The sequence below is a fragment of the Podarcis bocagei genome (assembly GCF_964188305.1).
Source record: "Podarcis bocagei genome assembly, chromosome: 8".
NCBI classification, from domain to species: Eukaryota; Metazoa; Chordata; class Lepidosauria; order Squamata; family Lacertidae; genus Podarcis; species Podarcis bocagei.
The window spans coordinates 44,983,327-45,011,155 of NC_138133.1; the positions used below are offsets into that span (position 1 = coordinate 44,983,327).

A 27,829-nucleotide genomic window follows, 5' to 3' on the forward strand; every position below is an offset into this window, starting at 1 on the left:
ATAATAGATTTGAGATAGGCCTGTGATCATCTAATTTAAGCCTTTGCTTTGAGGCATGGTTGCTAATGCATCAGTTCACACATACCTGAATATGGATAAGCTTAACCTGAACCTGGGTAACGGACCATTTCTACAAACGTGTTATGGTAACAGTAAATTCAGTGAGCCATAATTAAATCTTATTTATTGGAAAACGTTCCCCATCTTATCCCCATTAGATTCATTACAGCTTGCAACACCCACACCCCCCACTCCAGGACTACAATTCGAAATCCAGCCAAAAGGCCAAAACAACCTCAATTCAACCTCTAAATCCAATTGAAAGTAACAAACCTCTTTGTTTAATGAAGGCCACAGAGGTAAGCAGAGGGATGGACCTCAGCAGCAGATAATTCACATAACCTCAAGGCACCTGCTGAAAAATCCTTGCTCCATCTGGTTACTGGTTCTTATTTCTCTTTTACAAATGGGCTTTAAGGAAAGCTTGTCCCATAGATCTTGTGAAAATCCACACAGTTGATTGCAAAGATTCCTTTGGAAATTTAGTAAGTTCCTTTTTCTAATTAAATCAAGTTGGGATCTGATAAACTTCTGCAAAAAAGATTAATCAATTGAATGGTGGAATTCCCACCATAACAACACCCAAGAGGTGAAATCTGACCATAATTAATATGACCAGTGACAGGTAAGGTCTATATCAACATGACATTGCAGTTACAGGAAGAAAATACCACGTGTGAATGTTGTGATTGGAAAGTTATTTCCTTCATTTTTTTTCTTACCATATATAAAAGCATTGCTCCAAATATTTTCAGTTATCCTTCAGTTGGTCTGCTGTCTTAAGATGTGCATATACTTTCTGTAAGGTAGGTATGCCAAGATGTGCAATTATACCATCAAACATGAAGAGGGTTGGTTTTATTTTTTTATTTTTAAACCTGTAAGGGAGCAGGAATGAATTTAGCAAAAGAATGTAGATCACTGACATCTCCAGACATTTTTAAAGCACAATTCTACCATAGTTTTCATTCCGCATTTTCATTGTTTTGAAGTAGACATCATTTCTTAAGAGCTGAAGTCACATTCACCCTAGGTCACATTTTTTTCTAAACAGCAAGTTCCAAAAGGTCTCTTCTCTTGCATAACATGGATTTCGGAAGCCTGTATTCATTATCCAGGAAGTGTTTCTGTGGACTGCTAGAATTTTGTTTGGGAGAGATCTGAATCCAAACAAATGTTTGATTTGACTAACGTCTATCATAACTTTTCTATAACTTCTGTCATAACTATAAACTATTCCCTCTAAAACAGCTCCTCCATCTCCACCATATGACATCACGGTGCTTGAAAGTGTTCATGACTCAATGGTCCTTGGATGGAAACAGCCGAAAACTGTCGGTGGAGCTGATATAACTGGCTATTATGTGAATTACCGGGAAGTGATTGGTGGAAAACCTGGAGAGTGGAAAGAGGCTAACATTAAGGCAGTTAGTGAGAGGGCATACAGGGTAAGAGATTGGTTTTATTACTGCTAGACACTAGACCTCTGCCTGATTTTTGGCATTACCTGTTCCCCAAGCCCATTCTTCCGATGTTATTCAAGAGCCCCACATCCAAACACTTTGGAGAGGCTTTTTGGTGGTGCAGGTGGTTGTTGGTAGAAAGAGGGGACAAGAACCTTAGCTTACATGAACTCCTTAGGTTAATTTATTTTCGGATCCAAACCTATAATCTGATTTATTTATTTTGCTCTGCATGCTATTTTAATTGCACTCATTCTATTATATTTTCTTTTCTTAATGTAGTTTTGTTTGCAGTTATCAGACATAATTAGTGTATTGGATATGTTCTCTATGTCTGTGTAGTCTGTACTTTTGTAGGTAAAAATTAAAAAGCAATGCATGGGTTGACAGCATCAGAAAGCTGCTTGACTTGTGTCATTGTAGGATCTTAAGCCTGATGCAGATTGAAGGTGCAAGTTACGACTATTTCTAAATCAGGCATATAAAAAGGCTCTATATATGTGTGTCTATATATCTATATCGGGCATAGGCAAACTTGGCCCGCCATATGTTTTGGGGCTACACTTACCATCATCCCTGACCACTGGTCCTGTTAGCTAGGGATGATGGGAGTTGTAGTCCCAAAACATTTGGAGGGCCGAGTTTGCCGTTGCCTGATCTATATCTATCTATCATCTATCTATCTATATCTATCTATGTATGCGTGTGTGTGTGTGTGTGTAGATATATCTATATATGAAGGCAATATGAAGTATCATTTGCAACATTAAAGATTAATGAATTGTTCACTAAAATGTTGCATGCCATATTAACTTTTTCTCCCCTTATCCATTATGTAGCTCCATGACTTGAAGGAAAATATGACGTACCAGTTTCAAGTGGCTGCTGCTAACCTAGCTGGCCTTGGCCCTCCTTCTCCAGCTAGCAAGTCCTTCAAATGTGAAGAATGGACCATTGCTGTTCCAGGTTAGAAGCAGTATGCAGTCTTTAGAGTTGGTAGGAGTAGCCTTCTTCAATCTGACATGCCAAACTGAACTTTCCACAACATAAGAAGGAAATACACAGTATGCCAACTGGGATAGCAATTTATGTGTGATCCTAACAGGCTACTTGCTGTTAGGAAAAAAATGCTTCTGTGAGTGCTAAACACTTTCTAAAAAGCTGTTAGAGTTTGAAGATAGCTCCTACTATTTTCAGGGCCTTTGTCATGGTTTCCTTGGTTCCATCGGGCTCTGCCCCAGGATGGCAGGCTCTGGAGGAAGATGAGAACGAATGGAAGGGCAAGACAAGAACAAGTCCCAGTCCTATCTGGCTCTGCTACGGAAATAGGACTTCCAGCTCCCTCCCCTGGAAGAGAGATTGTTGGAATTTGGGGAGGGCTTGGGGTTGCAGACTAGAGTAGCCAAGCAGCTGGGTCCAAGGCTCTCTCCCAGGACCAGGTGCCACTTTAGGAGAAGGGATTAGATGTTTCCAGCTAGACTATGCACCGGCTCGCAGGCTAGCTGGTGATGTAGGAACAGGCACTCAAGGGCTATGCCCATCTCAGTTTCAAAGCTGAATTGGTGGGCATGGAAAACTTATTAGAACACCTCGCTCTCTTGCAGCCTTGAGCTTCTTGTAACTGACCCTGAACTCAAGTTCCTTGGCCATTTTTCCTAGATTGGGTCCATCTCAGCTAACCTTGTGAGCTCTGTAAATGAAATAGCTCTTCTGTTTCTGCTGGGTCTATATCATTAATCTGTCTTAAAAAAATCCTTTCCTTACTCAAAAGTCAGAGCACCCACTGTTGGATTTTGAACCAGGAGCCTGGACAGCCTTTAATATGACCTTAATATGACAAACAGGGCTCTTCTAAATATAAACACCTATTTGGTTCTCCAAAATTTGCCAAGCACATTGAAGTGTACAAATATTCAAAATGGGTTGCTCTTGGTTCATGGTGATGTAGCATGGATAAAGAGAGATGAAAGTCATGGTAACATCATTTTCTTCTTTAATATGAGCTAAGTTTAGGTCACAATTTGATTAAAGGTTGTTGTTGCTATTATTTCTTCTGTATTATGTGCTAATCACTATTGTGACCTCAGTTGTATTCTTCTGTCATTTGCTTATCTTTCAGGACCACCCCATGATTTGTCATGCAGTGAAGTTAGGAAAGATTCTTTGGTTATATTGTGGAAACCACCAATTTACATTGGCCGAAGTCCTGTAACTGGTTTTTATGTTGACATGAAAAAAACAGATGCACCAGAGGAACATTGGAGGAGTGTGAACGAGAAAGCTGTTGCAAACAAATTCTTCAAGGCAAGCCAGTTTAGGCAGTGGCGTAGCGTGGGGGGTGCAGGGGGGGCCGGCCGCACCGGGCGCAACATCTGGGGGTTAGGGTTAGGGGGCGCAAATCCACGGGTTAGGGGGCGCAAATTACTTGCCTTGCCCCGGGTGCTGACAACCCACGCTACGCCACTGAGTTTAGGGAACAAATAATTGTATGATGACTGATACTGAACCCTAATTGTTACACATTTCATTTTTCTGGCAATTCCTTGTGGTTTTAGATTGCTTAGGAACTGTTTTGCCTTCAGTCACACCCATAAAAATCTACTGCAGTTGCACTGGGAGGAAATCTGATTCACTACATCAGAAATAGAAGTAGAGTGTTAAGCAAATAGGATGACGTGTTCAGTGGTTGCATATATTTGCTGAACAAATGAGCCACTCAAGCTCATGAGCATTCTGTTCAGACATGTGCTGGAAACTATATGGCAAGATGGCTCTTTTTTTATATATACACCACACCATGTTATCTTGTTTTACCACAAATTTATGATTTCTATTTCTATAACATTTGAATATACAGTTTCACAGAACTGGTCCTAAACATAGGATTATCTGCATTTAGAGTCTTGAGTCCTTTCCAAGGATGGGCAAAGTCTAACCAATGCTAAGCATTTTTAAATCCCATTGGTTTCAATGGGAGAATTACACATATTGTGAAATGGCTCCCAAAAGGGACTTAAACCTATGCTTGGGTTTGGCTGGACAATTTCCTGCATCGAGGATGGAAAACCTGTGACTATCCAGGAGTTGCTAGATTACTACTTATATCACAAATGAGCAAAGCCTGCCCTGTCCAAGCTAGTCAATGCACCAGGAAAAAAGAGAAGGGAGGTGAAAGATTTTCATAAAGAGTAGGGGGGTGGGCATTAAGGGTGAAGCTAAGGTGTTGTGGGAGGGTTAGGGCTCTAAGACCTTAAAGAAGGAAGAGAGACTTGCCATAATGGTGTGAAAGGGGCTGTTCTAGCACATGAAGCAATGTAGAAGATGGCATGAAAAGTGAACTATGAGAACCAAACAAATGAAGCAATGTTATCAAAAGCAATGTTATCCCACCCAGCTGGAACAAGTTGAAGTTATAACCACTCCTAAAGAAGTGGTATCTAGGGAACAAAGAAGAGAAGAGCTACATACTGATAGGCAATCAAGGAAGTAACAAATTCAAGACAAGTCAATGAATAGAGTCCATTATGAGTTGGAAATAGCTTCAGAGTAAGAAACAAAATAAGAAGAGAACCAGCTTCTACACTGGGAAGCGAAAGGGTGAGAAACTAAAGGCTCATGTAAAAAGCTAGTGTAGTTATTAGAAAACATTTCCATAGTAGTTTATTAAATTTGTGGTGTTGGTTTTTGTACCACAAATAAAATCTGTTTTAATCTTTGTTAATAGTGCGGTGCATAGTCTGTATGCCTGCGCCTACAGGGGCATTGCATTTCTGCTTTAAGGAAAATACCTGAGATGACAGGGTAGCTGATTGTATCTCTACATGCAACTGTTCCTCTCTAGAACTATGGATAAGAAGCATCCAGTGACTCTAGTCTGTTACTTAGTCTCCGCTAAGAATTCTAATAACATGGGAGCATTTCAGTGGCTCATGGTGCCCTGCTCCATCTTGAGTGCTTTGTGAAGCAAATCTTGTGAACAGTAACACTGAAGTTCAGGTGGACACCAGTCTTAACAGCTTAATCTGCAGGCGCAGCCTAAAAATATTCACTCACTGCTCTCCTGAATTTTGTTTTCAATAGATCACTGGCCTAAAAGAAGGCACCAGTTATGTGTTCCGTGTACGAGCAGCAAACCAAGCTGGAGTTGGGAAGCCTTCAGATCCCACTGACCCTGTCATAGCTGAAACTCGACCAGGTTTGTTCATGTTTCACTGGTTCCCCTGAGGGCAAAGTAAAAATGTCTGTATATATATGATTAGAAACAAACACAGTCTGCACTATAGTTATGAAAAGGAAGCTGAACCTTACATTACCTCTTTAAGTGCCTGCATCTCTTCTCAAATAACAGAAGAGTTAGACAAGTCTACTTCACTCCACCCCATCACATATTTGATGTAATCCACAAGCAAGAAGACACCAGAGGAGATTGTGGGGATAAGCTGAGGGGTAGACATAAATGTACTCTCCTCTTCTAGAAAGAGAAGAAACAATCATAATCCCACCCTGAATCTTCAGTGTCCTCGTTCCTAGGTTTTTATGGTGGTAGCAAGAGATTATTTAGGATCATTGTTCCACTGAATATTTGTTCAGATTTTTAGGCAGCATATAAAATGCACAATGTTAGATGAAGTACACAAACTAAAACTGGTGAAGCGTCAGTTGAAGTACTGTTCACCAGCTTATCAAATGACACCGTGGGTTCCCCCCCCGGGGGGGGGGGATATTCTAAGGCAGTGAGGACTTTCCCCCTTTACTTATATACTATCCACATCCTTACTATCCTTGAATTATTTCCACCTCTCTTATTCTGTTTTTTGAAATATCTTATTTTGAGCCCTAGACAGTGACTAGATTTCTTGTCAGGGGGAACCATGCTGGATCAGGCCAAAGGCCCATCTCATCCAGCATTTGTTTTCACAGTGGGCATTGGGAAGCCTGTCTCCCCAAGTGGAAAACTGTTTCCACACTTGCCTCTTCCATTTTTGAATCTTAGCTTGACAGCCGAAGCCAGCGTAGGAGCCAACTCCTAGGGGCCGTGGGGGCTTTGGCTCACACAATAAAATATTTGAGGGGGCCAGGCCCCCACAAAGTTGATGGGCGTTCCCTTTCAAATGGTGTGTGTGATCGATAATCATGTGATCGATTATGTGGGGCGGGGCTTACCTCGCCCCCCCAATATTTTATTCAAGTTGGCACCCCTGGGAGTCAGACTGTATCCCTTGGGTCTGTTGTAGCTAGGGGTCCTCTTTTCTGGTGAACTCTATTTCTCTGATATGATAAAAGTGTTAATTTCTCCCCAAGGCAATATTCTGCTTATGCTCAGCATCTGAAGAAAGTAGATGACAGTTTTTAAAATGCTTTATTTTGATCTTCTAGGAACAAAAGAAGTTGTGGTTGAAGTAGATGACAATGGAGTAATTTCCCTGAACTTTGAATGTGATCAGATGACTGCAGACTCTAAATTCATCTGGTCCAAGAATTATGAACCAATTGATGATGATTCGCGGTTAGCCATTGACACCAAAGGTGGAAAGTAAGAAATTTCAGAAATGCAAGGACTCCTTCTATGGGATCACGTTACTTGTTTTCTTTATGCTCTTTTCACATGCAGATTAAATTATTACAATGAGATTCCAGTCTGACCCGTCTAAAACTGTTGGTAGTACAAAATGATACATGTTATTGAAAAGAATTCAGTGACTCATAGGCATATTGTGCCTGTATTGGGTTTTTTCTTCTTTGTAGCAAACAGTAGTTCAGATATGTGTGCAATTTATATCTGGACTGCAGCACACAACAGGAGAAAAACTAGACCCCCTCACACTCTGCCGGAGCCCCAGTCCAAATTGCTCCATCCCTGTGACAAAATTTAGGAAATACAATTGTGTGGGAAAATCCAGTCACAGATTGGACAGTTTGGTTCTTGAATGTTATTTTTCTGATCTTTGGTTCAACACTCAAGTTGTGTTATTTTACAGCACTTTAGATTTAACCCATGAGCCCACAGTAGTTTGTGCTCTGACTAAAGATGAAGAAGAAATTCAAATCAGCTTGCATTTAAAGCAAAAGTCCATCAGATTTGCACTCTCTGAAACAATACGCAATCCTTCAAAATTCATGCTTACCCAAATTTTGCAATGCAGTTCTCCAACCAGTGTTTTAAAAAATGCATATATTAGGGGAAATTGCTTGCAGAAAATGTGTAAATTAGTCGAAATTGCATATAAAAATGTGTTTGGAGAAATTTGCACTAAAATGCTGATGAGGATTTTTTCTAAAAAGCAAACTGCTGCAAAATTTGAAGGATTGAAATTAAGACAGAGAAAATGAGAAATTGAGAGAACCAAAATTGAGAAATCCTTCCATCCTAAATTCTGACTGCTTGAAACATTCTATCAAAATAAATGAAATCCACCTTAATACCTGAGCTAACAGTACCTCACACATATACTTGCCAGATATTGTATGTGGGTGTTATCTGATATTTGATTTTAACTTGTATCAGTTGCTTATACAAAGCTCTTTTGTCTTAAAGGTCAAAAGCTATCTTTAAAGATCTCAGTGAAGACGATTTGGGCATTTACTCCTGTACTGTAACAGACACAGATGGAGTCTCATCAAGCTATACATTAGATGAGGAAGGTGAGCACCAATATTCTTTCGTCCACCTGTCAGCCTTTCCCTTTGCCTCTTATGTCACATGGCAATGAATGATCATACCGTAAAATGTGCCAATATGCCAAACAAATGGCTTCTTTTCTACATACATCTGCCTTTCTCTTGCAGAAATGAAACGCCTGCTTGCACTCAGCCATGAACACAAATTTCCAGGTAAGTGACAACAAAATAGTTCTGTTCCCCGAAGGTTAAGGATGTCATTTTCACATTTGTAACATTTTTTATTCATGTAGTCATTATAGTATTGTGATTTGAGTCTAAAATGGAATGCTGCACATGCTCAGAGTATTACTTTTTGAAATCCAGATTGGCAAACTTGGGAGGGGGGTGCTGTGTGTGTTTTGCTCTTACATATCAGATTTCTGAAGCACAGAAAGGCAGTGGGGGGGGGGAGGGAGAGAATAGAAATGTTAGTTGTGTAGTGCACAATTAAACTAATACATCACTCTCTAAAGGTCTACTTCCTTAAGACTATTGAGTCCAGGGTCTAAAATTACCAAGCTGCACCACTCCTGTGCTTGCTTTCTGCTCTATTTTAGGCTAAAATATTCACAGCTAATTATATACAAGGGCCTAAAACTGCCTCAGAACTGACAGCATCACACAAGTAGCATTGCACAAAGTCTGTTTTTTGGTGTGTGTGTTTCTTACACCCACGGGTTAATGCAAGCACAGACACATGTGGCATTAACTTCTTTGGGTTTACATACCCTAAAACATTTCTCCAATGAAAGCAGGGACATTCTTGGGGAAAAGGAAAAGTGGGACATTCCAGGATCAAATCAGAAACAGGGCCAGCTTCTCTATATCAGGGACGTACCTGGAAAATAGGAACACTTGGAGGGTCTGGGTTTAGAAGTTACGCAAGGTCATAGGGTTGCCTCCTATTCACCTTCAGGGGTTGTAATAATAAATAGCTTTTTCACAGGGGCATTTCAGTGCCTGTTTCTTGAAGCTTCCCTCACCTCTCCTTCTGGCTCATGGACCCTGCTTATTGGGGATTAGACTAATTCAAAAACAGGCCACAAATTAAGATGCAGTTGCCTTGCTGGTCTGTGTTCCAATCTAAAGGATCACAAGGAAGGGCAAACAAAATGAAATAATGATCTGCCAGTGTCCTACATCCCTAGCATCTTGGGTTCTTTTGTCACAGGCTATGGCAGATTCCCCAGCTTTTGCTGCCTGGTTTCCACGGAGATATGATGCCAAGTAGAATCTAAATTTGGGGACCTCATCTGTTTACTTGGTACTACTTCTGCAGAATAAAATTCTTCCTGTCTCTCACTAAAAACTTTCCATCCCACCCCCCCACCCCCAGTAATATTACCTATTAAGTTTTAAACTTGGTTACACTCATTTATGCCATAATTTCTTCGCTAAGTATTAAGGAGATGACCTTATAGGTTAAAATGGATGCGTATCAGAAGGAAATTAAGCATATCTTAAATGTTTCCAAGGCTATGGAACATTAGAAAGAAACAAATAGAGAGCAATTGGCATTTGTTCTTGGGATTGGGTACTAATAATTAACTGGCACTTGTATACATAGCTAGAATATTGATAAGGACACCCAATAAACCCTGGGTTCTGACATTTGTATCAGGGGAAAATATTGTCGAGGAAAGCTCTGTGAAAGAAAACTCAGCAAAATTGTTATAAGGAGAAATGACAGCAGAACACTTCATTTAATCCTGTGTGCACATAATGTATAGAGGGGAGCAATGGCAAGCTTTGCCCTGGTTGTGTTTGCAGTGTACCTGTGCGCATTGATAATGTGTGCCCGTAGGCTCATAGGCAGGGTCAGTAACTGCACAAAGCAAAATCCTCAACCACATGTATGAGCCTTTTGTGTACCATTTTAGTGCACATATTGGCATGCATTGAAAGAATGCAGAAGTACAACAGTGCCCAGAATTCGTTGTGTGGGGGAAATGTACTTTAAAGCTATAGTGTGTACATGGCCAGAGAGAGAGGTTTCAGGGGAAAAGCAAGAGTGGAGTAGAGAAATGCATTTCATGTTAGAGTAAGTATAAATATAAATATATGCAGAACAAATATTGCAAGGATAACAATAGAAAAAAATTCATTGTAGTTTGTTTATCTGCATTCATGTTATTCTACATGAATAACACAAGCTTTGAAACATCTACCTGTGTGGATTACAAGCTTCCATCATTTAGAAAAATATAAAGACAGAATAAGCCAGAGATTAACAATGGAGGAAATTTGTCCAAGAAATAGTGGATAAAGTCAGTTCTTGTGAACACACCAAAAACATCCATTGAGGCTCTATTTCTTTACTGCAGTTGTCCCCCTTAAGTCTGAATTGGCAGTTGAAATTCTGGAGAAGGGACAGGTGCGATTCTGGATGCAGGCTGAGAAATTGTCTCCTCATGGTAAAGTCAACTTTGTATTTAATGACAAGGAAATTGTTAATGGAGAGGTAAGTGGTTGGAACTAACTGCTTCTGTAACAGGGTGTTATCCAATGCACTCCTTCTGTTAGCAAAAGGATTTATGCTCACACCACAGAAGTTCCCGCGCATGCACCCCACACACTCCCCAAATCTACTCCAGGGTGTGGTTTGAGTGAAAACCCAAAATAGACTTTTGGGGGGAGAGGGAGAGAAGGTTATATGTGTGCCCAAAATTCAGCTGCAAACTTACCACTTAACATTATGTCTGTATGTACTTTAACATTGTGGGGTTGTTTCTAAGAAATCATCCAGGAGGCTTTGAAAACATTCTATTTTGGGAGATAGGAAGATGACTTTTCTGCTCACTTTTATGTTTGCTCTTGAAGAAATACAAGATGAAGGTTGACAACACTTCTGGTATGATTGAAATGGTTATGGATAGACTTGAAGATGTGGATGAAGGCACCTATACCTTTCAAATTCAGGATGGCAAAGCAACCAATCAGTCCAGTCTTGTTCTCATTGGTGACGGTAAGAGTTTCTAATATGCCTTTTTAGAATTTGGTAGTATGGTTTAACATACATTTGTAGAAGGTTAATTTTCTTTAATCAGAAACTAGACTTGTATGCCAATTGTACTTTTTGCAAACTTCATTTAATGTTTTAATTGTACAGTGGGAAGTGTTATGTTTCAGACAGTAAATTATGAAACTACAGAAGTGCTGCCAACTGATTAATATGGAACGTGTGTTGCAGGAGTAGAATTTTGCATAGAAAACCCTATAGAAAACCTTAAGAAAAGAGTGTTCTAGGCTGGGATCCAAATAAATACATAACTAGTTCCTCCCTTCCAGTGAAGCGTTTGTTTTTTGAACAGAAGCTGTTGAAGGCATATAGCAAACTATGTTGAAATTTAAGGGAGTTTCCAAAGCATGCTGTCATCACCAGTCAGTGACTGCATGAAGTATATATTTACTGTTGCAAATAATTATTTGGGTTTATACTAAAAATGGGATTGACAGAAACAAAATGCATCCCCTGTGAATGATAATACTTCATACTTATCATTATTTAACATGTACTTGGCACTTGTAGTGTACAACTTACAATGCAATGCTTTTCTCTGTAATTCTCACCTCAGACCAGTATTGTTATTGCTAGGTATTGTTGTTGTTTTTGTTTTGTTTAAGTGAAAATCTATAAGAATTTGTGTGGCTCAGTTATTTACCACATGTGAAATTTTAATAGTGGTGAGGACTATGCAGGTCAGCTGTGATAATAACATTGTGAGTATATTAGTTCAGCATTTGTTGTGAATAATAATTAAAAACTACTTTACAATATCATATCACTCTCATCCTATTCTGGTCAGTCAGTGCTCAAAATGGGGCAGGATCATGTGGAATGCCATCCTGCTTTTTTAAGATACACGTAAGATTGGCCCACTTCTTTTTTCAACAGACATAAAAACAGCCTTTGAATTTGAAACAAAACCATCCCATTCCCATCCCCTTCTATGGTCTAGTCATGCTTTTAAAAGTTATTTACTCATAATTAGCTCCACCATATTGGAATATACATTCCATTAAAAATCAATTGCACCCATCCAGTTCATGATTCTGCAAGTGCGTCACAGCCGGCTTAGGTGTGCAGATCTTCTGTCTCTCAAAGATGGCTATATTTTAATCTCTTTATTTAAAAATGTCTAGTGTTCCAGAAACTACAGAAAGAAGCAGAATTCCAGAGGCAAGAGTGGTTCAGGAAGCAAGGTAAGAAATCATACAAAAAGGAGAAGACTATTGAAACATTTTAGCTGATTTAATTCAGTTCTGTATGTCTAAAATTTAATGAGCAAATTTTAAAAGGGCATTTAAAAAGGCAATTATTATATTTTTCTTTTTCTTACCCACTAGATTTCAAGAGTCATCCCTCTGAATGACTGAGAACTTTCCCCTTGAAGTCTGTTCGCAGGTGGTTTGCATTCAAACCACTTGCCAAACAGACTTCAAGAGGGATTGCTCTCAGTGCTCCTAAGCTGATCAGTACTGAGAGCCATCCCTTTTGAATGCTGATTGGCCCTGACAGCCAGCCCTTCAAAGGTGTTCGGCAATCCCTTTCAAGTTCTCACCTGATGTCATAAAGATGTTAGGTGCTTGTAGGTGGACAGCTCCATCAGTTTGTCAAAGTTGGCCTACAGGAGTGTGGGAGAAGGAGGGACCAGACTGGTCAGCAGTTCCACACCCCTCCCTTAGAAAAAAGAAGATCACTTTGCATAATTTTCCCTGAATGTGCTTCACCATTTGTTTATTTATTGCTAGCAGCTTTCACCCTTTACATTGCCATGTCTAGGAAGCTGTAAAGTAGGGATGGAGGATAAAGCTAAATCTCTCAAATATGCAGTTTCTGAAACAATAGGAGAGCTGATACACAGCTATCCTTCAAAATTCCCACTGAAGTTTCTGATGCAGTCTTCAACCGTTTTTTTTACAGAAATGCATATATTAAGGTGAAATGTGTATAAAAATGAACTCATTAGTGAAAATAACATACCCAAATCTATTATATTAGAAGAATACATGCAAAATATTAGTCAAAACTGCATACAAAAATGTATTTATTAGGAGAAATTTGCACTAGAATGCTGAAGAATTCCCATAAGGATTTAAAGAAAAACAACTCGCTGCAGAAATATGGGGAAAAAGAAGAATTTAAGATTGGGAAAATGTGAAACTGAAATAAATGAAATTGACAGATCCTCCTATCCCTATTGTGGAGGGTACAAAATGGAGGCCATAGTGCCAGCACAGTTGCCACTTATAGTGGCGGCGGCAGCAACAAATCCTTAGGGGAAGAGAAAGAAGCTGTATTAACTGTAATGCTACAGTTAATGGTGCGCCCCACCCCCAAGAATTTCTCCTCCTCCTGCAGAACTTCTGTATAATAGTCCCCACACTTCATCTTCCCACAAATTGGGTGAGGAATTTTGAGGGGCTGTTTGTGCACAGCTCTTGCAGCGCAACAACAACAAATCTAGAGGATATAAAAAATAGAGAGCAGTCTGAAAAAAAATATTTGATTCTGTCTGTGTCATGATTTCTGAGGGGATTTATTTTGAATATCGTTTCAAACAGGTCCACATTTTGTTGAGTATCTGGGATGGGAAGTTACCCCTGAATGCAATGTGTTACTGAAATGCAAGGTAAGAAACAGCTACAGTTTGGGTAGTTTGTGATAGAAGAAGCACAAGTCGCAAATAGTGGTCAGCTGCCTCTTGGGTGCATTTACAGAATCCAGGATTGTACACTGATCACAAACCTAATGGTCGCTATCACAGATCCAGTACAGTGGTACCTTGGTTCTTGAACTTAATCCTTTCAAAAACCAAGGTGTGGCTTCCGATTGGCTGCAGGAGCTTCCTGCACTCAAGTCGAAGCCATGTCGCACATTCGGATTCTGAAAAACGTTTGCAAACAGGAATACTTACTTCTGGGTTTGCGGCATTTTGGAGCTGATTTGTTCGACAACTAAGCCGTTTGAGAACCAAGGTACCACTGTATTGCCTTCTCAAATATTGCTCTGTACTTTGAAATCACATTACAAATTTGGTTATGATGTCTTAAGAGGTATCTAAATGCTTAGTGAACAAACAACTTTCCAAAATATATAGTGGATAGTAGATATAGGATGCTTCTTTTTGTCCTCAGGAACAAGAACTGAGTGAACAAATGTTTTGAAGAATCTTTATCTACTTTCTGCATGGTTTGTTCATGGTTTGCTACCCAAAGCAGGCTGTTTGATGCATGTTTTCTATATAAAGGAAACTACTTTTGCATACTTTTGTTTCATTTTAGGTAGCCAATATTAAGAAAGAAACACACATTGTTTGGTACAAAGATGAAAGAGAGATAATGGTTGATGAAGAACATGACTTTAAGGATGGCGTTTGTACTCTGCTGATAACAGAGGTGAGTGGCCCCCTTCTCTCACTTAAGATGTGGCAGATTTCCTAAATGGGCAGTGCTTCCAGAGATGAAAAGGTGTTGCTACTGCTTGATTTTATTTTGTTCACAGTTTTCTAAGAAAGATGCTGGTATATATGAAGTAATATTGAAAGATGACAGAGGGAAGGACAAGAGTATATTGAAGCTTCTGGACACAGGTGAGAATAACGTGTAAAATTGTGCTGTTTCTGTTTACTTGGAAATAAGCACCTGTGGATTCAATCTGACTTATTTCTAAGTAATTGTGTGTAGGATTGTGGCCTTAATTTCACAAGGAATCAGCAGCAAAACAGTTTTAAAAATTTTTCCAGAAGAGTTTTTCTGATTGCACATCCCAGTCCTCCATTATTTCAGTGTAGTTCCTTAGTGGACTGTGCTCCTATGAAAGGAAGGGTGGTATAAAACCAGATTATGGTAATCAGTGCTGTTTTCTAGAAAAAGAGGTGCCAGAACTCACCGTGAAAACCTCCCTTGTTCTTTTATAATGGCAATGGTGCCCACCTGAGAGGTGCCAGAACTGAGTTCTGGTGAGTTCAGGCTGAAAGAAAGCTCTGGTGGTGATGATGATCTTTAATGTTCAGTTTGTGGAGCCAGGAATTCCTTTTTTTAAACTAATCATTTATTTTATCCAGTTCTTTTCTAAATTCATTTCATGTTAGTGAACCCTTTCTGTTTTGCAATTGTGATTTGTGTCTCTAGAAGGAAACTAGGGGGAGCCTAAGCTGTTTTGATACCCTCAGGGACTACATAAGGATGCCCAGGAGGACCGTAGCTTTGTGGTCCTTTGCATGCAGAAGGTCCCTGGTGTCTCCAAGTGGGGCTGGGAAAGACTTCTGTCTGAACCCCTAGAGACTCTCTGCCAGATAAACAATACTAAGCTAGATGGATCCATGGTCTCGCCTAGTATAAGGCACTTTCCTGTCTTCCTATATACATCTTGGATTGCAAGATACAAGAGGCAATGTCACCGTACTCTGTTGGGGCACAGCTTAAATAATTGCTTCCTCTATCCACCAGTGATGCTTCCCTAAGCAATAATAATAATAATAATAATAATAATAATAATTTATTTGTACCCCGCCCATCTGGCTGGGTTTCCCCAGCCACCCTGGGTGGCTTCCACAGAAACCAAAAATACACTAAAATATCACACATTAAAAACTTCCCTGAACAGGGCTGCCTTAAGATGTCTTCTGAATGTCAGGTAGTTGTTTATCGCTTTGACATCTGATGGGAGGGCGTTCCACAGGGCGGGCGCCACTACCGAGAAGGCCCTCTACCTGGTTCCCTGTAGCTTTGCTTCTCGCCAGAAGGCCCTCGGCGCTGGACCTCAGCGTCTGGGCAGAACAATGGGGAAGGAGACTTGAATTACTTTGTAGTTAGGTGAATGCTAAAGAAGACTTCTTTGTTAGGCATAAACTGCACAAGTTTCAAAACCTGTCTCTTTTATAAAGGGATGTTCTTTTGAAGTACAATAAAACCAAACAGAAACAAAGGGGTTTAACAGGACATTAAAACCATGAAGGAAACATGCAAACTCCTTAAGAATCTTTGCAACACATTTTAAGAGGCAACTCAGATTTCCTGCAGGAATCTGCTTGCAGGAATGCTCCAGATTAGCTGGGGAACTTCAGGGCAGCATTCAGCTACAACCAGGCATGTCTGATCTGGGAACACTTAGTCTCAGTCTCTGGATTTGTTTCCACAGCTTTTGCAGATTTGATGACGGAAGTATGCAAAGTGATTGGTGAGTATTTAATTCCCCCCTTCTCCTGATGAATGACTCATTTGTACTACTCCAAGAAAGACTGTAAGACTACAAAAATATGTGTTATATTTTCAGCTTTATCTGCAACAGAACTGAAAATCCAGAGCACAGAAGAAGGCATCAGATTATATTCATTTGTTAGCTACTACTTGGAAGATCTGAGAGTGAGCTGGTCACACAAGTAAGTGGGTGAGCTCTTGCCAGTACAGTAATTAAGATCTCATTCAACAGGAACATTCTATACACATTTAAATTTAGGGCACATCCAGAGTGCTGCATAACTCCATGCTGGCTTTGAATCAGCTTAATGCAACCAATTTTTTTGTATACATGCTGTGCTGTGCCTGTGGCTCAGATATGCAGACAATATGTGATCAACCTCAGACAACTCTAGGGATCCAAAGGCCAAGCAAGTGATCCTGGGTGAGATCAGACACAGCATGTCCCAATACACGTTTATGCAGCAAAATACCTCCCTCTGAACTCAATAGGACTTGCAGTCAAGTAAGCGTTCTTAGGACTGCTACCTCAGAAAGTGTCACACCTAGTTATGTATTTGTTTATTTTATTTATTTGACTTCTAAAACACCTTTTATATATATATATAAAAACAATTTGCAAAGCCTCACACAAACAAAACACATTCCCACAAAAATAAAGCACATTATTAAAGATATAAAATCAACAACAGAATGAATTTTGGGGGCAATGCTAGTGTCGGGTCTTCTTCAACTGCACCACCGTTCTTGTTTAGAAAGGTATGCAAATGGTTGCTTCTTCTAATTTTTCTGTGTTGTTGGTTTGGGAAAGTAAACTTGTGGTCTTGCACAACCCTGTTACCAGTTACATATTATGTAATAACTGCAAACATCACCTGATAACTTGAAAATTTATGATCAGCAGGTATTGAGGGTTTGGGGTGTCTGGCCCATCAGCTGAAAACAGTTCCCTACACTTGGTCTGTGCCTTCCTTTTATAGGGAGATTGCTGACGGCATGAGCAGTGGATGCTTTCTGAATGGCTAGAAAGTACCCAGAAGGTGCATGAAGCAGGAGAGCCTTGGAGAGAGCCTGTGTTAGGCAGAGCAGCTTTTAGCACCCCACAGTTAGTTTTAAGTGCACACAGTCAATACCACTGTGACAGTTTAAATGCTAACCTTTAATCATAACTCCTGCTTTAGCGTTGATATTCCTGCAAGGGAATATGTGCTGAGGTTCAAGTTTGACAGGCACAGCTGCTGTAGACTGAAGACAATCCTTTGAAGTCATATTGGGAAAAACTCCTTTGAAGCATATGGCATCGTCTCTTGCTGAAAGAAAATAGAGCTAGCACAGAAATGTTACTTTGACAGGCCATTATCTTTAATAGAATTTATCTAAAACTTGTGTCTCAACTTGGTTTCCTTCTTCTTCTTTTCCCAGTGATGTTAAAATGAAGTATACAGAAAGAGTTAAGACTGGTGTTACTGGGGAGCAAATCTGGTTGCAAATCAATGAGCCAACACCCAACGACAAGGGAAGATATATATTGGAGCTCTTTGATGGCAAAACTGGACACACGAAGACAGTGGATCTTTCTGGGCAAGGTAGATAGGTTTCTTTTTCTTTATCATACCTTCTATTTTTTAATGCAGAAACTGAGAAAAATTATTCTGAGTGGCAGTGACAATGGCTCTTACTCTTTTGGTTATATGATTCTCAGTGTAACTCCCAATAGGCTGAGTTAGAGCTTGTAGGCCTGCCGGGCTCCTCACAACTTGAGCTTCAGACTACAATCTGAGTCTCACTAGTAAGTGACCCATTGGGAGTACCTCAAGAACATACTGGGCAGTGGAGTTTATGGCTGATAAGTTTTCGTTTGTTAATATTTCATTTTAAAAATATTGCACTTTCCCCCTCCTTACAGAGGTACTTAAAGCAGCAGGAGAAATCCAAGGAAGAGTCAACAATAATTTGAATCGCTAAAATAATAAAAGGCAGGACACAACAGTGTCCCGATTTCCACATAATGCTCCACCATGGTTTTTCTTTTTTCTTTTTTGTCACATCCATAGCCATTCCAGAAGGCTAACCATGGTTTGTTTTCTGTCAGCAAACCACCAAATTCAAAGAAAACTCAAAAAAGAAATAACCACACAAATTATATTTATAAAAACTATTAACTTAATCCTGCTCTCTCTTTTTTAAAGCCTTTGATGAAGCCTTTGCTGAATTCCAGAGGTTAAAGTAAGTATAATTCATGGAAGATACAATCTAAATAGGACAATGGGGGTTCTGTTTTAGAAAGTGTGGGGCTCAGAGATGGCCACTGCTGGCACCCACAACATTGCTAGAAGTAAGCATGACCAGAAGTGACAGTTGCAGTGGCATCTGGCTGTCTAGCACACTCTCACTCATCATGACCACTTAGAGAGCAATGGGGGAGGAGGGGGAAGAGAGCATCAGAAGCCCAGGTGTTTGAGAGGATTTCCTACTGTGGAAGGAGAGGAGGAAGCAGCCTGGACTTTATACCCACTCGCAAGTCAGGTTCTGGTGGAGAGAAGTGCAGGGAGATATAAGGGGGGGGGGGTAGGTGGCTGACAAATGTTGCTGTGGAAAGGTCCTGGGTTGAGCTGAGGACCTGGACTCCAGCTTGGGAGCTAAGACTTCCCTAAAGAAAAAGAAGGTATGGCATTCTGGGGAACTTTACTTGTCCCCCCCCCTCCACCAAATTTTTGACAGAAAGTTATTCCATTGCTCAGCTTTTATTAACATATTTTTTTTTAATTCAGTGATTTTTTCCATTGGTCAAGACTAGTTTCAGCATTAGGAGACAGAGAAATCTATGTCCTGTGTTGTTATGAGTGTTTACATGATATGTGTAAAAACATCATTAAAACTATGCTGATATGAGAAATTGCATCATCACATTGAATCGTTTGCAGACAGATTTAGTTCAACGGTGTGGGTGGGTGTAATGTAAAATATATAAAGAGTAACTGCTTTTCGTCGCCATACTTTTAACATCAAATGAAGCTGAGGATGCATTTTTTTGTCTTTTTCAATTTCAGAGCATTGGCGATTGCAGAGAAAAGTAAGTGGATTGTCAGTTGGTGTCTGCCTTGACTATCAATAGGATGCCGTACTGCCAGTAGGAAATTTCAATGTAGCTTCCTTTTGAAGAGAGTATTTCTGTTTAGAAATCTACAGGTTGATCACTAGCAGGCATTCAGACAGGCTGAACTAGTCATGAAGCAGTTATCTGTGTTCCCCTCACCCACACTGCCCCACTTTAGCAGCCCTATAGAGACTGCTTCTTGCCTACCATGTGCAAGAAGGGCAGAACTGCTTCCCTTAGCCTGCACCATAGCATATGGGAGTGATTTTTATTCCTTGCTGGCCTTGATTGCCCATCAAACAACATTCATTGTAAGTAGCCAAGCTACAAAATAGAACAGTTTGTCACCCACAACTGTACTTTTCTAGCAGTATTGTTATGTGTATGCCTTTGAATGCAATTCTACTTTGATGCCATTTATATATTTATGGTATTTATATTTTGCCCTTTAGTGGGTTCCCAGCACAGCTTACAGCAAAATTAGAGGTGATTACGATTTTGTGGGGGGGTTTCGTACCTGGCCCCCGTGCATGTTGGCGGAGCACACATAAGCCCCTGTTATATCCTCTTCACCCCTGTTTCTCTCCTCATTCTGCCTCCGTTCTGCCCTCTTCCAGGTCCGAAAGGACCCGCACATTAGCAGACGCATCAGTTGGATGCACACAAAATGGTCACCGTCTGTGTAATAAAAGATATAACTACTGTATGCTACACACTAAGTTGTCACTTGTCAGCCACAAAGTGGCAGACTCTTGTCAATTTCTCTCTCCTTCATAATGCATAATAAAACTTAAACATGGCCATGATGTTGCAGCATTATACCCTTCCCCACCCTTGACAGTAGCAGCTACCAGAGGAGGCTGTTGCACATGGTTTCCATAAAACGGTTCCAGGTTCAACCCTTGGCATCTTTAGGTAGGTCTGGGAAAATATTCCTGTCTGAAACCCTGGAGAACTGCTGCCAGTGTAGAAAATTACTGGGATAGATAGACTCAGTATAAGACAGCTACCTATGATGGTAAGCGGGGCTTGGAAAATGCATAACATCAGGACAGGAGAGCACAGGCTAAGATTTATTATAGGACCAATAAGAAAAGCCTGAGAACTGGACTTGGTCCTGCTGCTTCTGATGGAAGCCCCATTTTATCAAAAAGTGAAGAAATCCAGCAGTGGTGAATGACCATAACAGCTTGCACTTCAAGAACTGTGATGTGTTGAGCCTTTAAAGGTAAAGGTACCCCTGACCATTAGGTCCAGTCGTGGATGACTCTGGGGCTGCACACTCATCTCGCTCTATAGGCCGAGGGAGCCGGCGTTTGTCCGCAGACAGCTTCCGGGTCATGTGGCCAGCATGACTAAGCCGCTTCTGGCGAACCAGAGCAGCGCACGGAAACACCATTTACCTTCCCGCCAGAGCAGTACCTATTTATCTACTTGCACTTTGACGTGCTTTTGAACTGCTAGGTTGGCAGGAGCAGGGACCGAACAATGGGAGCTCACCCCGTCACAGGGATTCGAACCGCCAACCTTCTGATCGGCAAGCCCTAGGCTCTGTGGTTTAGACCACAGCGCCACCCGCGTCCCTGTTGAGCCTTTACTTGCACTATTCCTGGCTTTTAAATTTAGGCACATCAGATGAGAACCCTTCTTGTTCAGCTTGTGGCATTGTAAGATCTACCTGTCCATCTTTCATTAATGGAGCCAGGGGTTGGCAGTCAAATATTAACCATGCAACATCCCAAGTAAATTTCACATTGCTTTCACTTCGAGCAAAGCGAGGTGGAAATACCAAATATCCTTCTCAGTTTGCATTCATCACCGGCAGCTTGTAGAAGTACAAGATAAAAGAAAGGCACTAGAGGGGAATTGAAATCTAGGGCAGAGATTGTTTTGCAGACAACAAAGAAAAATGTGCTAATGTATTTTCAGATCGTGCCCGGGTGCTTGGAGGGCTGCCCGACGTTGTCACCATCCAGGAAGGCAAGGTACAGTAAATTAATTGAAACTTCTGAATAGACAGTTCTTTAACTTTCTCCTTCTGAAAGGAGAGCTTCAGAATACTCAAGCTTTGCTTCTTTTAATCAAGAGACAGCACTCTTCATTCATCCTCTCAGTGCATAATTTCACCATGGTAGCCAGACTACCTTTATGTATTTACGGAGCACTCATTTGTTAAGCATAATATGGAAGACTGAAGAGGGTGCCAGCCAAGGTTCAGGCCACAATCCAATAAAGAGTTAAGATTACTTAACCCCATTGATTTCAGTGGCTTTCAGTGTGCTTATGTTTGTAGTAGGGCTCAAGGTGCATGAATCAACTCAATGGATGACTTATGAATAACTGACTCTTTAGAAATCCATACTTTATGCACAAGATCCACCACTGCAGCAGTTCAAACCTTCTTCTTCCAATCATGTGCAATCTTCCTGTGTGATCTTCGGATCTTTGGATGTTTTTAAAAAGAGACATAAAGACAGTCTGGAAAGCAGTTCAAAGTCATTGGATAAGCCTGCTTGTGGCCAATATCAGTTCTAATACAGTATTAGGACCTTAGCCCTAAAGACATTTTCTTGGAAATATGTTTCGCATATTTCAGTGGAATGTACTTACAAAGAAGTATGCTTAAGACCATGAATAGTTCTGCTAGGGTGTGCAGAGGAAGAAAAGGGAGGAGAAGCTCCATTGTGCAGCCAAAAGTGCTTGGACTTAGCAGAACTGTTTACAGTGGTGCCTCGCAAGACGAATGCCTCGCAAGACGAAAAACGCGCAAGACGAAAGAGTTTTCCGTTTTTTGAGTCGTTCCGCAAGACAAATTTCCCTATGGGCTTGCTTCGCAAGACGAAACATCTTGCGAGTTCTTGCGAGTTTGTTTCCTTTTTCTTAAAGCCGCTAAGCCGTTAATAGCCGCTAAGCCGCTAAGCCGCTAATAGCCGTGCTTCGCAAGACGAAAAAACCACAAGACGAAGAGACTCGCGGAACGGATTAATTTCGTCTTGCGAGGCACCACTGTAGTTGGATATCTCTCTAACAGTTTATTGATTTCAGTAAATTTCTATGCAAACTGACCTAATCAACTTTCCAGACTAAGATTTGGATTGGAATGTAAGTATCATAAGGATTTCGTGTATCTTCAAATTTTGTGATACAGCACTTGGCTAAAAAAACACACCAAAATATATTTAAAATGTGTATTTTAGGATAAAAATATATTTGCAAATGGCATACAATGAGATAAATTATCTATTTAAATATGTCATATATTTAAATATTGTGATAAAATAATAATTTAAGCACAATTTTTATATAGATTTTTCAAAAGCAGTAACAGAGCTGAACAGAGTTATGAACGAACTCAAGCAAAATGTATATGGACCAGAAATATAATTATACATTCATCCCTACTTAAACTGTGGCCTAAATTACCATAAATCTTTGTATTCTAGTGTAACTGGGATTTGGATCTCTGCCACTGAAAATCAAGCCCAAGATTTTCATTCTGTGGCTGTGGGAAAATGATTGCTTGTACATGAGAGCATGAGCAAAGTTCTTATTGTTGCAGGGTGATCTCATAGCTAGAAGCATCCTTGGAGCATGAATAGCGCGTGAACAGCTCGTGCTGTCCCATATGATTGGCTAACGTAGCATGGCCTGATCGCTCGCACGGTTTACGAAGGTCTTTATCTGCTGGCTAGAACAAATTGCTTGACTTGTATTTTTTGTATCCTTACTTGGCTTGTATCTTTCTGATTTTCACACAATAAAAGCTGTGCTGCATTAGCCCGAGGAGCTGCCATAGCCCTAGGAGCAGCCATATTTCGGAACCTATCTTGGTGTGAGACTGATTTTTCCCTGGATGCCGAGCTGTAACTCGACATGTGGCAAAATCAATAAGGATGGGAGGATGGTTTCTCTCTGTGATGGAGTTAAAATAATTTAAGAGAAATGCTTTCTCATTATCATTTTGGTAATTAAATATGCCAGAATTATTAACATTAGGCTTTGGTCTAAATGGTGTTAACTATAAACTGCTTTATATAGAATTTTACAATAAGGGATAGAATAGATATCCTGGTGATCTTGTTTCATTTCATCTATTCTCAAAAAAATAATAATACTTAGATGGTCATATGTAAGCATTACATTTTTAAGATTCTGGATAACAATATCATATCAATAAACTAGGGTTTGCTTCCAACAGTCATCTACAAAAGACTGCTTCTGGTCACCTGATTCAAAATTATACTAGTTATAATCCATAAACAATTCTGAACACGTGTGAAAAGGCAAAGCACAACTTGTATGCTATTTAACCTGTAATAAAAAGGCACCTCACAGGAGTATAGCAGATATTTGGCTCAGTGACTCCAGTAGTAGATTTACCCTTCAATTGCCCTGCAAGGAATAGTGTAACATGAACTGCTTTGTCCTCAAGATATGGGCCCAATCCATATTGCATTCTCAGTCCTTTCATGAGATATACCAAGACTAGCTTCCTATCACCAGTCTTTGCCCAGTGTTGCTGATCTGTGGGAAATGAGGTTGAAGCCTGGCAGAGGGTGAGAAAAGCAGAAGAAAAACTGCTGAGTGTATAATTATAAATTCCTCTTGCAACATAAGTATTTTTCCGTTGATTGGAACGTGTCAAAATAAGTACATGATGGAATATGTGTCTAGACTAGGTTTTTCCTTTCAGATATATACTGCATCAGAAACCAAGGAAATGCATGGCACCAAGAGAGCTTCCAGTGTGATTTCTTGGCCTATACGAGCAACAGAAAAATTATGCCCAGTTAGAAACACATTTTAGAGTTTGTTATTTTGTTCCCTGTGTTAACTTATACTATGGTTACTGAAGTTGTTGAGTTATGTTTTAGCTATTTTTTTAGGAAAATCGGCAAAAACAACACCACTTCTGATAAGGGCTGCCATACGCCCGGGTTTTCCCCAGACATTTAAAAAAATTCCACCTGGACTCAATTTTTGGCAGACAAATCCTGGCTGTGTCCGGAAATTCTGGACATATGGACAGATACCCATTCATTTTCAAAGTGCAATGAGTGAGCCCCACTCCCATATTTGTTCATTCATTTTTATTCAAATAAGAACCTGAAAGTATAAAAGTTGAAAATTGGTTCATTAACTCATACATTTGCTTTTCACTGCTTTGGGAGCATTGATTAGCATTGATGGAGTCTACAGAAAGGGGAAAATCAGTGAAATTGACAGACGGGGAGGCTGTTTAGTTTGGATATAAACAGGGTGATATTTAAGGTGTCTGTGTCTATGCACCTTTTAAAATTGCAAATAGAACGAGGACCCTCTATCCTGTATATCTGAAATTTGACAGGTCTGATGCCTAGATAAGTGGGGTATGGAATGTCATGCAATTTGAATGAACCAAACACCATAGTTACAGGCAGCAGATGAATGGCTGGATCTTCCACTAAAATCAATGGAAAACATTATATTAATGAAACTTTAAAAGTAAAAACAAGTAGAAAATAAATGTTTTCCTTCTGCTTTATTTTATGGGTACCTACATATTTATCCTACCATGGCTAATAGCTATTCATGGGGTAATATAAGTGAAGGAAATTTAGATCATCTCCCTGGGCACTATAGGTCTGATCCAGTTTCCACCTTCTCTCTTTCTTATGCTTTTAATATGAAAATACATGTCAGACGTTCTGGTCACTGGTCTCCTGTATCACATCTAGCTTTGCCCTCATCAGTTCATTGAGAATTTTTCTGGCTGTGCAGCAGTACAATGGAAAAATGCTATCATCTCATCTTGTCTGATGTGTATCTCATAGCTGGCACTGTATAGTTATATATAGGTGCATTACTTTGTTAGCTGTGCTCTGGTTATGCTAGCACTTACATAATGAAACAGTGTTCTCAGTGCTGTGTAAGTGGGTAATAAAAATTCACTTCAGCCTGACATTTGGCATTCAAGACTACAGACAGGGAGCTTTTATGCAGCAAGAAAATTGGAAACACATTTTTTCCTGTCCTGTGAAAATCTCAGGTTGAGATGCTGCCTTTTCCGAATTTCAGCTATACTTCAGATTTTTTCCCCCTTGGCCAAAATATTTTTTCCCTAAATGCTCTGTATACATCATCATTATATAATGTAAGCACTGATATAGGCATTCAAAAATATATAGCCTGTATTATTAGTATTTAGTGGAGCTATGATCATCTCATGGAATGATTTATCCCAGACTTAAATGCATGCCATACATGTAAGCAAACCTTTATATGCCAGCCAATCTATCTTATTGATCCCTGCTTTAAGGACCCTTAGAAGTGACCAATCTGATTAATAATAAATTGAAGGAAAATACCAAAAAAACCCCAAAGCCATATTCGTGTAAGATAGACTTCAATTCCTATACGCACTTTCATGGAATTAGGCCCCATTGAACATGCAATGTGACTTAGATTAAAACAAACTGTGCTGTAAATATGACGAATAAAGCTTCTGTTAATTTAGCGTCACTTTATTCCTATAATTTGGAAAGGATTAATCATGCTGGGTTGTTGCCTTGCCAACTGTTGACTCCACTTATGAACCTTTGTTCTTATTTCTTCTTATATGAGGGAGCTTCAAATGGTATACCACTAAACAGTGTTCATAGTCCAATTACTAATCAGGCAAAACCTTTAACTCAGCTGGGGCCTTTCCTAGCCCTCTATATTTCAGAGTCTCAAGGACAAACTTTGAGTGATGTGTTTTAAACAAGTACACTTAAACTTGGGTGCATTAATTTCAGAGAAAGGGGAGTCGTGGGACTTTGATCTTCGAATTTTGGCTCTTCTATCCTAGTTTAAACTCATTTCATATTACAGCTGCACTGGGAAACTGCAATAGTGTAATGGCAGTGTACTAACCAGGTCAATAAACATGGATCTAATCAATTTGGATGTAACAGGAAACTGTGGTTTGAATTAACTAGAATAAAAACATCAATCTGGCACATGACAGGAGAAGAAACGTCAAGGGGTATTGATTTCAGGTTGAAAGCGAGGCAATCAGATGTACAGCTATTATTATTTTATATTATTTTATATTATATTAGTAATAAAATTGCTCAGCCATTCTGATGAAACTGCTTGAATATACTTTAATTGCAGCTTAATTACGTGCTTAGCTGTTCTTTAGATTTAGAAGTCTGATTTGCAATCAGTTTTGTGACCTTTCCTATAAAAGCAACCTTTTTAAAACTAAGAGAACTGTTGCTTAATAAAGAACCCAATATTTCAAGTGATGGCAACATTTAATTTTGACTTGAATGAATGTGTTGTAGTTGGTAGTAACTATTGGGGAGAGTACGTAAAATACTGAAGGGCCACAGTAATAATTCAAAACTAGTTGACTTCATTCACTTCCCTAAGAACAGAATCAGATTTTTGTAACACGGAACTCAGATATTTCTGTCTGTTTTATTATAGAAGTAATGTGAAAACAGAGCATATTCAGGATGCTTATTTATAGCGACTGTTTACAAAAACTTTTGTGTGTTTCCTGCAGGCGCTTAATCTTACTTGCAGTGTCTGGGGAAACCCTGCTCCAGAAGTTTCATGGATGAAGAACGAAAAGCTTCTGGCAGGAGATGATCACATCATCCTGAAATTTGAATCAGGAAAACAAGCAAGCTTCACCATCACGGCTGTCAGTACAGCTGACTCAGGGAGATACAGCCTTATAGTGAAAAACCAGTATGGCACAGAGACAAGTGATTTAACTATAAGTGTGTTCATACCCGAGGAAGGGATGACCCATGTCCCCCTTCCAGATCATGGCAAAGGAGATAAGAAAAAGAAGGCATGAAGCTAAAGCTAAGATGGACAAGTGTTGCAGAGAGGTAGAGTTCTATCTGGTTTAATAATATGTGTGTGTAAATGGTTTTGCCTGTGAGTATGAAGTAGATCTGAACCCTTCTGCTCACTTCATTTTAGATGTTGTGATCAGGCAAAAATGGGGAATGCTCCCACTCCCAGCCTGGCTTTCTGTCACATGAACTTAACTCAGAAGCATAATAGGATAATGCTCATAACGCAGAAGCATAATATTTAAGGAAGTCATTTAATCAGTGATGTGAGTGAAAGGATGGAAAAAATTACAATCGTTTATTGGAGAAGATTTTCTCACCAGGAATCTAGATTTGAGCCTACTGGTAATCTAGTATAAACTGAATGTAGTGTAGGATAGGACTCTAGAAAACAGATATTAAAGCAAACAAATGTTATGTGTTGACATGATATTAATACACACGAACTTCAGTGGAAAAAACTGAACCTTCCTCAGTATTCAAAAATAAATAAAACACTTTTCTTTCGCCTT

General features: G+C 39.8%; 1 protein-coding gene and 1 long non-coding RNA gene across 3 annotated transcripts in view; one reads left to right on the forward strand and one right to left on the reverse strand.

The window, feature by feature from the left end:
* MYOM1 (myomesin 1) overlaps positions 1–27,829 on the forward strand; it is a 70,306-nt gene extending 42,477 nt beyond the window's left edge. For both annotated transcript variants that reach the window (XM_081205532.1, XM_081205533.1), the window contains 20 exons: positions 1,312–1,508; positions 2,363–2,489; positions 3,643–3,827; positions 5,604–5,718; positions 6,900–7,056; positions 8,059–8,165; positions 8,310–8,354; positions 10,508–10,644; positions 11,004–11,148; positions 12,327–12,386; positions 13,749–13,816; positions 14,469–14,582; positions 14,689–14,776; positions 16,327–16,365; positions 16,462–16,567; positions 17,808–17,971; positions 18,575–18,611; positions 19,436–19,458; positions 21,412–21,467; positions 27,017–27,829. In XM_081205532.1, coding sequence (XP_081061658.1) covers positions 1,312–1,508; positions 2,363–2,489; positions 3,643–3,827; positions 5,604–5,718; positions 6,900–7,056; positions 8,059–8,165; positions 8,310–8,354; positions 10,508–10,644; positions 11,004–11,148; positions 12,327–12,386; positions 13,749–13,816; positions 14,469–14,582; positions 14,689–14,776; positions 16,327–16,365; positions 16,462–16,567; positions 17,808–17,971; positions 18,575–18,611; positions 19,436–19,458; positions 21,412–21,467; positions 27,017–27,316 — 2,270 coding nt within the window. In that variant the 3' untranslated portion in view covers positions 27,317–27,829. The remainder of the gene's footprint in view (positions 1–1,311; positions 1,509–2,362; positions 2,490–3,642; positions 3,828–5,603; positions 5,719–6,899; positions 7,057–8,058; positions 8,166–8,309; positions 8,355–10,507; positions 10,645–11,003; positions 11,149–12,326; positions 12,387–13,748; positions 13,817–14,468; positions 14,583–14,688; positions 14,777–16,326; positions 16,366–16,461; positions 16,568–17,807; positions 17,972–18,574; positions 18,612–19,435; positions 19,459–21,411; positions 21,468–27,016) is intronic.
* Positions 21,479–27,010, reverse strand: LOC308593362. Its single transcript, XR_014010915.1, has 3 exons — positions 23,356–27,010; positions 22,487–22,978; positions 21,479–22,197 (listed from the first exon to the last, which is right to left on the reverse strand). It is a non-coding gene; the product is annotated as an uncharacterized lncRNA (long non-coding RNA).